Raw genomic sequence first — 11,671 nt, 5'->3', positions numbered from 1 at the left:
AGTCAAAAAAAAAAAATAAGAAAGGTGAGATGATTGATTAGTTTTTTCATTTAATAATAAATAATATTTTAAGAATGAATGAAAAACAATATCACAAATATTAATTTTTGGATCAATTGGGTCAAAACACAGTTCTCTCACATACAGTAATAATAGACAGTATTTTAATGTCTGTTTAGTCAGTATTAATATCAGAAACGTGGGCAGATGTCAGATGATCTTTTCTTTTTCTTGCAAAAAATATTAAATATTTAATGGTGATGAGTCCGATGACTATCGAGAATGTAAATAAAGAAGAATTGAAGGAGGGACGGGTTTGCCCAATTGTGGCAGAGAGAGAAGAGGCGTGGAGAGAGGCCAACTACCGCGTTGTTTTGTTTTTTTTGTGTGCATAGAATTCTACCAGTGCACCTAACCCCTGCACTAGGCCCACCATATACAGAAAATGTACAGAACTAACCCTTATCATTTCTGAAATAAGAGCGTGGTTATCATCATCCTCCCCACGAGAGAAAAAAAATGTCTTGGTTTTGGAGAGAAGAGTGGTGGTGAATCCGGTGATCATAGTCATCCAAGAGAAGGGGAGAACGATGGAGAGTCAGAGTCAGAGTCAGAGCCTGAGCCAGAGCCAGAGCCAGAACCCCTCCAATAAGACAGCTATTCTGGATGCTCCCCTACACGCCATGGGTTTCCAGCTTGAGGAAATATCCCCAACCAAGGTCTCCGGTCGCCTTCCTGTTACCTCCAAGGCTTGCCAGGTTCTTCCTCCACTCCTCCTTCCCCCTCCTCCTCCTCCTCCTCCTACTACTAGTCTGTATGTCCATCTTTCTTTCTACTCTGATTTTTCTGAGAAAAACAAATGGGCAGCCATTTAAGGTGCTACACGGAGGGGTATCGGCGCTGATAGCAGAGGCGCTGGCCAGCATAGGAGCACACATGGCTTCAGGATACAGAAGGGTGGCTGGGATTCACCTCAGCATCAACCACTTGAAGCGTGCGGACCTGGGGGACCTCGTCTATGCAGAAGCCACCCCCGTTAACATCGGCAACACCATCCAGGTACCAGTGCTACCATGATTATCGATCAATTCTTCTGTACCACACACAAACCCCACTCAACGAATGAATGATTTTGGTGATTATTCAATGCCCAATCTGAAAGCTCGCCTTTTTAGTTTCTTCCCTTTAATTATTACAAATTTACAACCAACATTTCCCACCTAGTCGGCAACTCCTTTTCCACCACACAGACCAATCAAACCTTCGTTGCCTTAATTTTTTTCTCTGCTGACTGCTGACTTTCTCACCTTTACTTTTGCTTTTTTCAATGCCCGAACCACCCCATTGTCCTGTCACTCTATACAATGTCCAACCTTATCAGTTAGTGTCTTATTCTTATTCCATCCATCCTTTTTTTCCCATGTTTTTTTTCTGCAATTTATTTAATTTTCAATCACTTGGCAGTAAATTAGAAATTCTAATTTTGTCTGGGAAATGGTTCTAGATGTCACCAAAATATGATATTGATTGAATACATACTATGTATATGTAAGATGCTTTTGTTATCAAGTCAATACTTGGAATCATCATGCGCCTTTTTGGTGAATTATTTTGAATCTGATGAAAGAGAATGACTTCAGAGGGTCAATATGTAATTATGTTGACCATATTGATCATTTCTTTATTTTCTGAGATCACCCTGGTGTTGAAATGTCTTATGATGGAGCTTTTGCCTTCCCCAGATGGTATTAGCTGGAATGCTATGTTTTCATTTGTTTCTAGTTGTGTGGTTCCATTTGATGACATATGGAGAGGCTAATCCTTGAGCAGGTATGGGGCGTCCAGCTCTGGAAGATTGATCCTTCAAACTCAGAAATCAAGACCCTGATTTCATCATCTAGAGTTACTCTTGTATGCAACATGCCGGTGCCGGAGCATGCTAAAGCTGCCGGTGAAACTCTCAAGAAGTTTGCAAAATTATGAGCATCTTGTGCTAAATGATGGTTTCAGTTGAAGTGTAGTTGTATTCGATCTTTTATGAGTTGTTATCTATGGTCAGACCCTGAATAATCTCTGCAAACTGTCCATGGTGCTAAGCTAAAGATGCTTTCATGAATGGACCCATGTATGTAATTACAAAATATGATCTGTTCAGTATTCTCCACATTCAAGTTTCAACCACTTAGCAGGAGGGTCAGTCGTCAAAATCAATTTTGTTTCATAAACATACCCATTTAGACTCTTTTGGCTGGCTTGAATTGCCGGATCAAACAAACCCACCTACCTGCATTTTCCCATTTTCTTATGAATTAATGTCTAGGTATGGCACTTAAACTTGAGGTGGGCAACCCAATGGCTTAACCAAACTAGATTTACACTCTTGTAGATTAAATAAGTGTTTGGTAAATCAATTTAATAATTTAAAATTAAAAAATAACTTTAAGTAATAAGGAAAAATAATTAGACATTTTTATTTTATCTTTTTATTTATATTTGTCCTAATTACTTTCACGCTCTCCTTTATTACCTTACAATCTTTATTATTACTCGGTATTTTTTACTCTAATTATAATTTATGATAATAAATATATCAATTTGATGATTTAAAATAAAGTTTAAGTTAATTTTATAAAAAAACTTTAATACTTAAAAGTAAGAATTAACTAATAAGTTTTTAGTCAATAATTGAAGTATAATTTACCAAACACTCCATTATAACATAACTTTTAAAACACGATTGTAGAGTATAATATCAATTTTATAGAAGGTTTGGTTACCTTCACTAAATACTAATTGGTTTTCAAATACAGTGATTAAAGTTTGATACAACACTAAATACTTCATATGAGATGGTTAAAGTCTAATCCAACACTAAATATGTATCTTGGCACCAGCAACAAAGAAAACTCACCCAAACTTTGTGATTCAAGGTGTTGGACATGAACCAGTAAGAAGTTATGTAGAGGTGGATATGGCATATAATGGGGATTTACAAATGAGGTTGGAAGTGAAAGCGTCATATGGAACCAATTGCAAATTACAATATAGTGAAACCATTTCAACAAGTCAAGCTGTGGAAGGAAGTAGGCTAATTGTTTCTGCCCTTGTTTCCAGATAACTTTTGCCTTGAAAAATGAAATGCAAGACAGAAAATTTAGAAGTTTGAGGAACTACCTACTAGTCGATAGAGATAAGGAAGCAAAGGGAGATGGAGAAAGTGAATACCTGAGATTGGTAAGCTGGTGGGTCAAATCGTTAATCTCGAGTGCTGACAGTCTTAGGGAAAACAAGGTTCCAGGAACCTCTTCTTTGACTACTCTGAGCAACCCATCCATAGAAACTGCCAGTCTTCTAAAAGCCTGAGGGATACCATACCACACACCACACTCTCATACATGTGTACTTATAGATATGTCTGAATCTATGTGGATTGGATGAAAGAAGAGGACACCTACGCTCATAGTTGGGATGGAAATAACGGCCAAGGAGAAAACTGCAGCAAAGGCCTGAATGCATATGCTTGCATAATCAATCAATCAAGTGGTACAAAAGTGATAAATAAGTATTTTTAGAGATGGGAGTTACCAGGGAGAGGACGAACCAGAGAGAAAGGAGACCCAATTCAGGGATAGGATGAGGTGGAAACACCAGGCCTTTCCCCAGGTAAGTGGGAGAACAGAAGGACACCCAGGATTGCCTGGTGGGAGTGGTAGTAGGAACTGACTTTGGTTTGTGGGCTTGCAAATTTACACTCTCAGTAACCAAAGAGGCAGCTCTGTGGGGCTTCACTGGATTGGATAGAAGCAGAGAGGATGAGCACAGCAGCAACATGTGTACGCCTGTTTTTTTTGTTTATTCAAAGCCTGTTTTCTTTTTCTACGCCCTACTCTTTTGGGTCGGCGAGGTAGGCTGGTGTGTGGATATCTGGTCTGTTCCAGAGCCATACGGTTCAAAGTTGAGGGTATGGTGGGAAAGAGCCAGAGTGGATGACCATTGCCCATTGCCCCTTGAGTAAATCGTTTTTGTCTTTAGCCACCCCCTTGCACCATGAGCCACTTTCCTTGCGCTTCAGATTTACTTTTCATTGGCATGGTGGGATCCTCTTGGCTCCTTTGCCATCTTCTCTTGTGGGGTTACTGGAACCATGTGATGATGCTGATGCCTCAAATCATTACTGCCTTTTCCTTTTCTCTTCCCTTCCATTTTTTTTCTTTTCTCCCCCTTTCTTTCCAAAAACAGTGTACATGTATGATTATGAACGAGTTTATTTAAGATTTCACACACCCCCAACCACCATGGTAGTATTAACATGAGCCCTATTCCATGATGGAGAATACTTCTGCAGCCATTGCTACTGACCCTAATTTCTCAGCGGCACTACCTGCACCTATTTCCACCATGACTGCAATTATGTGTGTATCACTTTTCCTAGGAATAGGGTGGCAATTCATATCCATTTGATAGTATTTTTGTTATATCAAAGTTTAAGCATTCTACTACATAAGTAAATTCAAACTGATACAAATAATAATTGTATCAAAAATATGAAGTCAAATATTATTTAATTATTAAATTGGTAATACATTATTTAATATATTTAATCAATTTAATAATTAGGTTTTTTTATTTAATAATCAAGTTAAGATAAGTATTATATAAATTTATGCGATTAATATCTCAACGAAACATATTTATGACTTAAATTGACTTATTTATTTAAAAATAAATCAAATATGGGTTAAATAGTTCAAATTTATAATTAGATTAATCAAGTGAATCAATTCGAGTCAAAATCATATCATATAAGTTAACCCAAAAATGACTTATTTATTAAACAAGTTATGCGGCTCAACACAAATTTAACCCAAATTCAATTATCCTCAACTTAAACTCGCAATTCAAGTCTGTTGACAAATAGTATCAAACTTTGTCACCACAATCCCACATGGTCGAACTATAAATTAGAAGATGCTTTATGTTCATCTTAATTTGAATAAGCATCAAAAGAATGTTGCCTTGGCTTAGTTTCAAGGGAGAAAACCCGTACCTGTTTGATATGTAGTTAGACTTTTTCCTTTTCCAAAAAGAAGAATGGGATGCAATCAGTAAGTGTAGAAATTTAAACTATCTCGCCATGAATCTCTTCCTTGGGTTGCAAGCATTGACTCAACTTCATTCTTTCAGACCAGTGGTGGTCCATGGGGAAAAAAAGGTATTGCTGCTTTTGTTTTCTTCATGGATAGAAGACATACTGTTGTTGCTTGATGTTTTTGCCGGAGGGTGTCCTATATTGAAGAATTGGTGAAAAATGACATTCCTTCTTTGTTTGAATTGGGGGTTCATCAACAGTGAGTATTGCTGTGCATATATCCTCTGTGTCTCACCAGTCATCCTGGCCCTGAGTTTTGTGTTTCACTGTGAATGAAAGGGTTGAATGATCAAAGAACATTGTCATCTTCCATCATTGAACCAGATTGAAAAATTGAGAATGATCAAATTTCTATAATTTTCTTTTGGGTTGTTACATATAAGAACTTAAATACAGTAACCTGAACTTACAACCTGAAACCAACAAAGCTGAAGACTGCTACCACCATGCATGGGAGAGAGCATGCAAACTGATTCACAAATATATGAATTTACATGGACATACTTGTCATTTGAGTAACACCCACCCATTATGCCTTTCACCTCACTCAAACCATTATCCTGACTACCACAATATTGAAGAAGCGGAGAACTTGAATGATTAAAGAATAGATTTCGCAAAGCCTACTTGCAGATTGCCAAAATCAAAGATTGTGTGGTATGCTCCCAAGAACACATCTCCCAGAACCCTGCAGGCACGCCATGCAATATGGATTTGTAAATACATGAACTGAATTTAGAAATCTAGAGTTATATGTGCCTGCATTCCTATAGCTGCATCAATGCATAACCATAAAGACATACCAAAGGGGACCATCAGGGCGAGGCACATCCAAAGCAGTAAACCCACTAAGGCAGACAGTGGTACAGTTTACTTCAACTTTAAGAGTATACTGAAAAAAACCATTCAAACAATATGAAAATTTGTCAAATTGGGGGTTTGTGTTTGTTTTGTTCAAAGCTGAAGGAGCTAGCAAGTGATTACTAAAACTTCACCTGTTCTGCAGTGAGGGGAAAGTATTTATCTCCTATAGCGAATGAAATGACTGGCATGGTTGCAAGTGCATCGCAGTTGACGAAGTCCTTTCCGCCCGGATTTGGGAGGTTCTCACACAGCTTTAACATTGAAGAATTAAATTGTTAGCCCTGATATGCTCATGTCCCTGAAGAACAGAGTTGATGGTGTTTGAAGGAAATCACCTCATTCACATATTGAAACACTTTTTCCTTGGCTTTATGTTCTTTAAGTTGTACTTGGATCCAGAAAGCAATCATCTCACAGAAAGTACATGCAGCATTGTCCCCATTTCCAATCACTGTTTCCATACCAGCACTGCATGAATGGATTCAAATTGGTTTCATTTGGAGGATTGAGGATAAACAAATATATCCGATTAAAATGCTCTTAGAATAAAAACCCTTGCCTTGCATTCTTAGTTCCATTATATGCACACAGTCCAATATCTGAGCATACATTTTCGGGTTGGAACTGCAGACAATAGAAGGGAATTGGATGAGGATGGTCCTTCATCAGCTTAAAAAGAAGATGGCTGATCATTACAATGGCTTAAAGAATCAGGAGAAGATACTAACCCCTGAGACCAAGAACTGCCATATCAATCGCCCATACTTATTGACAACATTTTTACAATTGAAGCTCACAATTCCTTCTGCTCCAATGGCATGGTTGATTTGTGTCACAACAGTCTGAAATCAAAGACCTTGTCAGGATGGTTTATAAACATGTAACCTAAAGTAGAATAGAAAGCAATTATATCAAGCTTGAAGAAGTTTCAAGGCATGAAAACATACTGTTGGACCAGCAATCATGGATGTTCCTGTATCCACAATGGCAGCACAGCCTCCCTCACAAAAACCTGAAGATTTTGAACTTGAATAATTGGTGAAAGTTTGTTGTAATTGTGAAAGCCAAAAAGAGAAGGAAATAAACAAAAGTTTTCTTAGGGCTATACTAATTCCCTTAACCTCATGAATCATATAAACAAGTCAGACTAAAAAATGAAATAAGACAATAAACACCATGTGACTTTAGGATGAGATGGAGTCACCTGTTGAAGAGCCTGCAATCAAAATATCTCCCACCTCAATCTGGAAAGATAGATGATCAGGTATCAGGTATCAGGTATCAGCCCCATTAACCGAATTGGTAGAAGAAGAAACTAAATAATCTTCATGGGAGTGTAGCAAATTTTAAAACAGTCATACCTGCCAGTAATCCTTCCTGGTAATTGGGACAAAAGTATGATCACCCATAAAGTGCCTCCAATCAACGCCACCAAAAATAACTTCACCTCCTATCTTTGCCTTTGGATCTCGATTGAGCCAAAAGGAGACGATTTCCATGCTCACAAGGCTTTGTTGCACCATATTGTACCTGTAACCCCACATCAATTCAAAAGTAAAGGAGGATAATCAAATTATACCTAATAAGAAGCAAAGTTACAGTCTAATAGAGAAAAAACAGTACCAAATTGGTGGAATTTTTCCAACAGATGCGTTCTGAAATCCAAGCCCAAGTATGCCATCAAACTGAGCAAGCGAGAATGCAAAAAGCCCTTCTTTTGTGGCCTCAGTGAACACCTGAACAACTGTAAATGTCAAAAATGAAGCTACCAAAGCATAAACAAATGTAGATTATGAAGCCACACTCAATAACCCACCTGATTTTTTATCACAATTTCCCCAATCTGCACATGGTCTTGGCTGAAGAAGCCAGAAATGGACCCAGAGCCATAATTGATTTTGCAATGTCTTCCTATATCAGAAGCAACAAATATATTGATCAGAAGCTTATTATGTATACATAAGATGAAGAAATTCTTGGAAATAAATTACCATTCTTGGAATATGTCCTGGACAGCACAGCTCTGTACCTAGCATGGAAATAGCAAGCAATCTGCATGGAGTAACGTTTTACAGAGAAATTCAATTGAGCCAAAGGAGCATCAAACACTTTCTATTCACTGTAGCTCGTACTTACAGAAAAATAGCATTTTGAGGAGGGGACCCAGAGATTGGAGCTGCCTGTATCGAAGACAACCGAGAAGGTTTGTGGAGGAGAACCAATGCCAATCTCTCCATAGTATTGAGCATCCATATAGTTCTTTAAGTATACTGTATTCGCTTTCGGATAATTATCGTCGACTTTACCCAGGCCTTGGGCATGAAAACCATTCCCTCTTGTGATTCTTGCAGCATGAAGCCTGGCAAGGTCCAATGGCTTCTTCTTCAGACCAATCCTCACCAACCCATCAGAGGAATCATCCAGAGCTAAGCAGCACGCCCAAGCCCATAACAAACAGTTGGCTACCAGAATATACTTCAGTCTCATGACCACACAGTTGGATCACTGGTTGAAACAGAAAAGCAAGCACAATCACGAAATAAAAAAGGAATAGCAGCTTAATTATCCCCGCAAATGCCCGGTTTTTTCGACGAAGACTACTTCCATTACTTCCTAATTATCAAAACGAAACTGGGTTTTTTGCATTTAAGCACATGATCCGGATACAAGAAAACATATATAGTTGATGATGATGGGCAGTGAAGAGAGAATTCAAACGTACCTCTTACTCGAGTTCAGGGTAGAGGGAGAAGTTGCGAGACACGGACTGGGAGTATCGATATCAGATACCTTGATTTATGTAACACAGTTTTTGATGTGGAAGATGGGCTGCTTATGATTGTGGCTGCGCCGGTTCCATGCAACTGAGTGACAAGGCTACCCTCGTGTTGGCGAAGCTACCACGTAATTTCTGGGAAGTTAGAGAGGTATGAAACACTCCAAAATTATAAGAGTAGTGTGAGAGACTCCTTTCTTTGTACTGTACGTCCGTCCAATTTAGAAGGCAGATTCAACTTCCGTTCGAGGGTGCCTGTCATCAATCATGTTGTATGCACTTGAAGATGTTTGAGCCAAAAATTGGTCACTGGCTGCCCCACGGCAGGCTAAGATATCATCAACAAATAACCAACGCACCCTCTCGGAATTAGAGTTCGTTTGGAAGTCATTTTGAGAGAGTTAAAAACGCTTTCTAGTGTTTAAAAGCGTTTTCTATGATGAAAAAGGGTGTTTGACACACTCATTATTCTTAGATAATAAAAAAAAAATCACTTTTTGTTATATTTCATATTATTAAAAATAGTATCAGTTTTTTTTATGTATATATTCTTAAAAACGTTTTTAATGACAATGCTACTAAAAGCTCATTTTACATTAATTTTAAGAAATATTTCTAATATTTTTAATATTTGAAAAATTTTATCGTTCAAGTATTAAAAGAATTAGATATGTTTTTTAAAATCATATATCAAACACAATTTTTTTAAATCACTATCAAACATATTATAAAAGTTCGTTTGATAGTGATTTTATGAATCATTTTTAATGTAAAAAGTATTTAAAGAAAAAAAAAATATATATATATATATGAGGTATTTAACAAAATTTAAAAAAAGTTTTATAAAATTTGAAAATTCACTTATAATATTTTTTTTAGAAAAACACTTCATAAATGAATTTCTTAAAAACACCTCCAGAAAAAACACTTTTATATTGTAAAAACGCACTTTAATAAAAGTGTTATAAATTAAAGATTATTTAACAAGAATCGCTTTTAAAGTACATTTAGTCATATTTCTATTTGAAGTATTTTTAATTGATATATTTTTTAAGAAGTGTTTTTTTAAAAAGAAAAAAATAACCTATCCTGTACTTCCCCAAAACACATAAGAACTGATTTGTCAATTTTTACAAATATTTTAAAAAATTTATCACATGCTTAATTTTATTTTATTTTTTATGATCGAAAACATTTTTTCAATTAAAAATTATTTTTAAAAGCATTGTCCCACAACTCTTAATATTTAGTAGCTACACCATCTTTACTTAATAAAAGGGAAGGAGGGGAAACATCCCCCACGATACAATTATGATTTAATTTATTTGGAATTATTTGTTATTTAATAGAATAATTAATGGATTATTTGATTTGTTGGTATGCTAGTTTCCTTTGATTGCCAACAATTTCTGTTGGGTCTAGTCCGTTTTGATTTACCTAAATTAGACGAGTGAATCAAAGCACATTGATTTGGCATACTAGTGGTACGACACATGTACCAAGTTTAGTCTGCCTACCAATTTTGTCACAAGCTGGACAAAGCCTAACCTTAAATGTTTAAATATTATTTTAATAAGGTATTATTAAAATACCCTAACTTTGAAAATATTGAGAACTTCCTGTAAAGGGCAACTTATTTTTCCAAAAAAAAAAATAGTGGAGACTTTTAATTTATTTTTCCAAAGAAAATTTTAGGAACTATTTAACAACTGTTTTGAAGAATAGTTTAACAAAAAAAAAAATATATATATATATATATATATATATATATATATATATATATATAGTAATAAGAAATTGTTATTTGTTTTTTATTATTAAGAATATAAAACAGGGTATTTTCAGATAACATATTTTAATTGTTTTTTTTTCACTTATTTTTTTAGAATTGTTTTAGAAAATAATTTTACAAATATGTGGAATGATTAAAAATTAAGTGATAGATATTAAAATTATTTTTAAAATATATTTAAAAATATTAAAAATAGGTTTAAAATATTTCAGATTCTCAAACAAACTTTTGTTCTATAAAATTTTGGATAATAGTTTTAAAAAACAGTTTCCAAATAAAACCTTAATATTAAGGCTTTTTATAAAAAATAAATAAAAGGATACATCTTGTCACTAGGAATATATAATCATCTTTTCAACAGGTTTAGCGTAAAAAGCAAATTGACTTGTTTACATGGAACTTATGTTTTAAAAAGACAACAACTATTTCTTGCACTAAATTTTTTATATGGATTTCACTTGACATAAGTTAAGGTAGTTTTAAAAATATTTTTGGGAGATCAGTTTTTTTTTCTTCTTTTTATGAAATGTTGTACTTATGGAAAATATGCATTTAGAAGAATAGCAACAATTTGCTACTAACATAAGGCAAGAATGGTGAGAGAGTAGTTGGAAAGGTGTTTGGATTATAACATTAATTAAATATGAAAATCGGTTGACAAGCAATAAAAAGAAAAAAAAAATGAATTGGTTGAAGCACGGTGATCTATCGTACCCTAAAACCCATTTTGCCCTCTTGGGTATATAAGCTAGTGCATAGGGTGGTAGTGTTTGATCTCTAGGATTCGGTAACCTATTCTTAGATGAGGATGCATATAATAACTCGTCTATCTTACATAGATATTGTCTGTTCAATATTTAATGAGTTTTTCATAGTTTTACGATGAGTGTACATAATTAAGAGAAATTCATATATATATATATATATATATATATGAAATATCATAATAACCCTCGATATAAATCCAATGTTCTCACTATGTCCCATAGGATTGCAGGGCTTCTCACGTAGATAAACACTCATTAAAAGACCAAACAAATAGAGAATCATACCAAAGTTGAAAATCGATTCTAATATCATTTATAATGAT

The 11,671-nt window shown here is 35.2% G+C and overlaps 3 protein-coding genes across 5 annotated transcripts; 1 reads left to right on the top strand and 2 right to left on the bottom strand.

Moving 5' to 3' along the window:
- Positions 1-472: 472 nt before the first annotated feature.
- On the top strand, positions 473-2,191 carry LOC117915470 (1,4-dihydroxy-2-naphthoyl-CoA thioesterase 1). Its single transcript, XM_034831073.1, has 3 exons — positions 473-758; positions 868-1,059; positions 1,831-2,191. The coding sequence occupies exons 1-3, from the start codon at positions 591-593 to the stop codon at positions 1,981-1,983; spliced, it is 513 nt and encodes a 170-aa protein (XP_034686964.1). The 5' UTR covers positions 473-590; the 3' UTR covers positions 1,984-2,191.
- Positions 2,192-2,899: 708 nt separating this feature from the next.
- Positions 2,900-4,011, bottom strand: LOC117914112. Of its 2 annotated transcripts, XM_034829308.1 has the most exons (5): positions 3,883-4,009; positions 3,586-3,839; positions 3,456-3,506; positions 3,226-3,359; positions 2,900-3,125 (listed from the first exon to the last, which is right to left on the bottom strand). In XM_034829308.1, exons 2-5 carry the CDS (start codon positions 3,829-3,831, stop codon positions 3,089-3,091), a joined length of 468 nt encoding a protein of 155 aa, XP_034685199.1. In that variant the 5' UTR covers positions 3,832-3,839; positions 3,883-4,009; the 3' UTR covers positions 2,900-3,088. The 2 variants fall into 2 exon arrangements, with proteins under 2 accessions (XP_034685199.1, XP_034685198.1); XM_034829307.1 differs by having other exon boundaries at positions 2,900-3,359; positions 3,883-4,011.
- Positions 4,012-5,474: 1,463 nt separating this feature from the next.
- On the bottom strand, positions 5,475-8,814 carry LOC117914024 (aspartic proteinase-like). Of its 2 annotated transcripts, none has more exons than XM_034829179.1 (14): positions 8,736-8,814; positions 8,150-8,528; positions 8,005-8,065; positions 7,830-7,924; positions 7,637-7,749; positions 7,375-7,543; positions 7,218-7,257; positions 6,961-7,025; positions 6,742-6,855; positions 6,573-6,637; positions 6,349-6,481; positions 6,145-6,264; positions 5,953-6,041; positions 5,475-5,837 (listed from the first exon to the last, which is right to left on the bottom strand). In XM_034829179.1, the coding sequence occupies exons 2-14, from the start codon at positions 8,498-8,500 to the stop codon at positions 5,750-5,752; spliced, it is 1,503 nt and encodes a 500-aa protein (XP_034685070.1). In that variant the 5' UTR covers positions 8,501-8,528; positions 8,736-8,814; the 3' UTR covers positions 5,475-5,749. The 2 variants fall into 2 exon arrangements, with proteins under 2 accessions (XP_034685070.1, XP_034685071.1); XM_034829180.1 differs by having other exon boundaries at positions 8,150-8,518; positions 8,736-8,807.
- Positions 8,815-11,671: the final 2,857 nt, after the last annotated feature.

The sequence above is a fragment of the Vitis riparia genome, chromosome 5 (assembly GCF_004353265.1).
Source record: "Vitis riparia cultivar Riparia Gloire de Montpellier isolate 1030 chromosome 5, EGFV_Vit.rip_1.0, whole genome shotgun sequence".
In the NCBI taxonomy this organism is placed as follows: Eukaryota; Viridiplantae; Streptophyta; class Magnoliopsida; order Vitales; family Vitaceae; genus Vitis; species Vitis riparia.
Note: the sequence above shows the minus strand (reverse complement) of the source record. Positions and strands in the feature narration are given on the sequence as shown.

Bases quoted from the DNA above. Each gene is read 5' to 3' on its own strand.
- LOC117915470 (XM_034831073.1), top strand. From the start codon at position 591: ATGGAGAGTCAGAGTCAGAGTCAGAGCCTGAGCCAGAGCCAGAGCCAG. The intron at 759-867 runs GTTCTTCCTCCA...ACAAATGGGCAG, and splicing joins TTACCTCCAAGGCTTGCCAG to CCATTTAAGGTGCTACACGG. The intron at 1,060-1,830 runs GTACCAGTGCTA...ATCCTTGAGCAG, and splicing joins ACATCGGCAACACCATCCAG to GTATGGGGCGTCCAGCTCTG.
- LOC117914112 (XM_034829307.1), bottom strand. From the start codon at position 3,831: ATGTTGCTGCTGTGCTCATCCTCTCTGCTTCTATCCAATCCAGTGAAG. The intron at 3,507-3,585 runs GTAACTCCCATC...ATATGCATTCAG, and splicing joins TCTGGTTCGTCCTCTCCCTG to GCCTTTGCTGCAGTTTTCTC. The intron at 3,360-3,455 runs GTAGGTGTCCTC...GGTATCCCTCAG, and splicing joins TTTCCATCCCAACTATGAGC to GCTTTTAGAAGACTGGCAGT.
- LOC117914024 (XM_034829179.1), bottom strand. From the start codon at position 8,500: ATGAGACTGAAGTATATTCTGGTAGCCAACTGTTTGTTATGGGCTTGG. The intron at 7,925-8,004 runs GTAATTTATTTC...CTTCTGATATAG, and splicing joins CAGGACATATTCCAAGAATG to GAAGACATTGCAAAATCAAT. The intron at 6,042-6,144 runs GTGAAGTTTTAG...GGTTTTTTTCAG, and splicing joins TTCCCCTCACTGCAGAACAG to TATACTCTTAAAGTTGAAGT.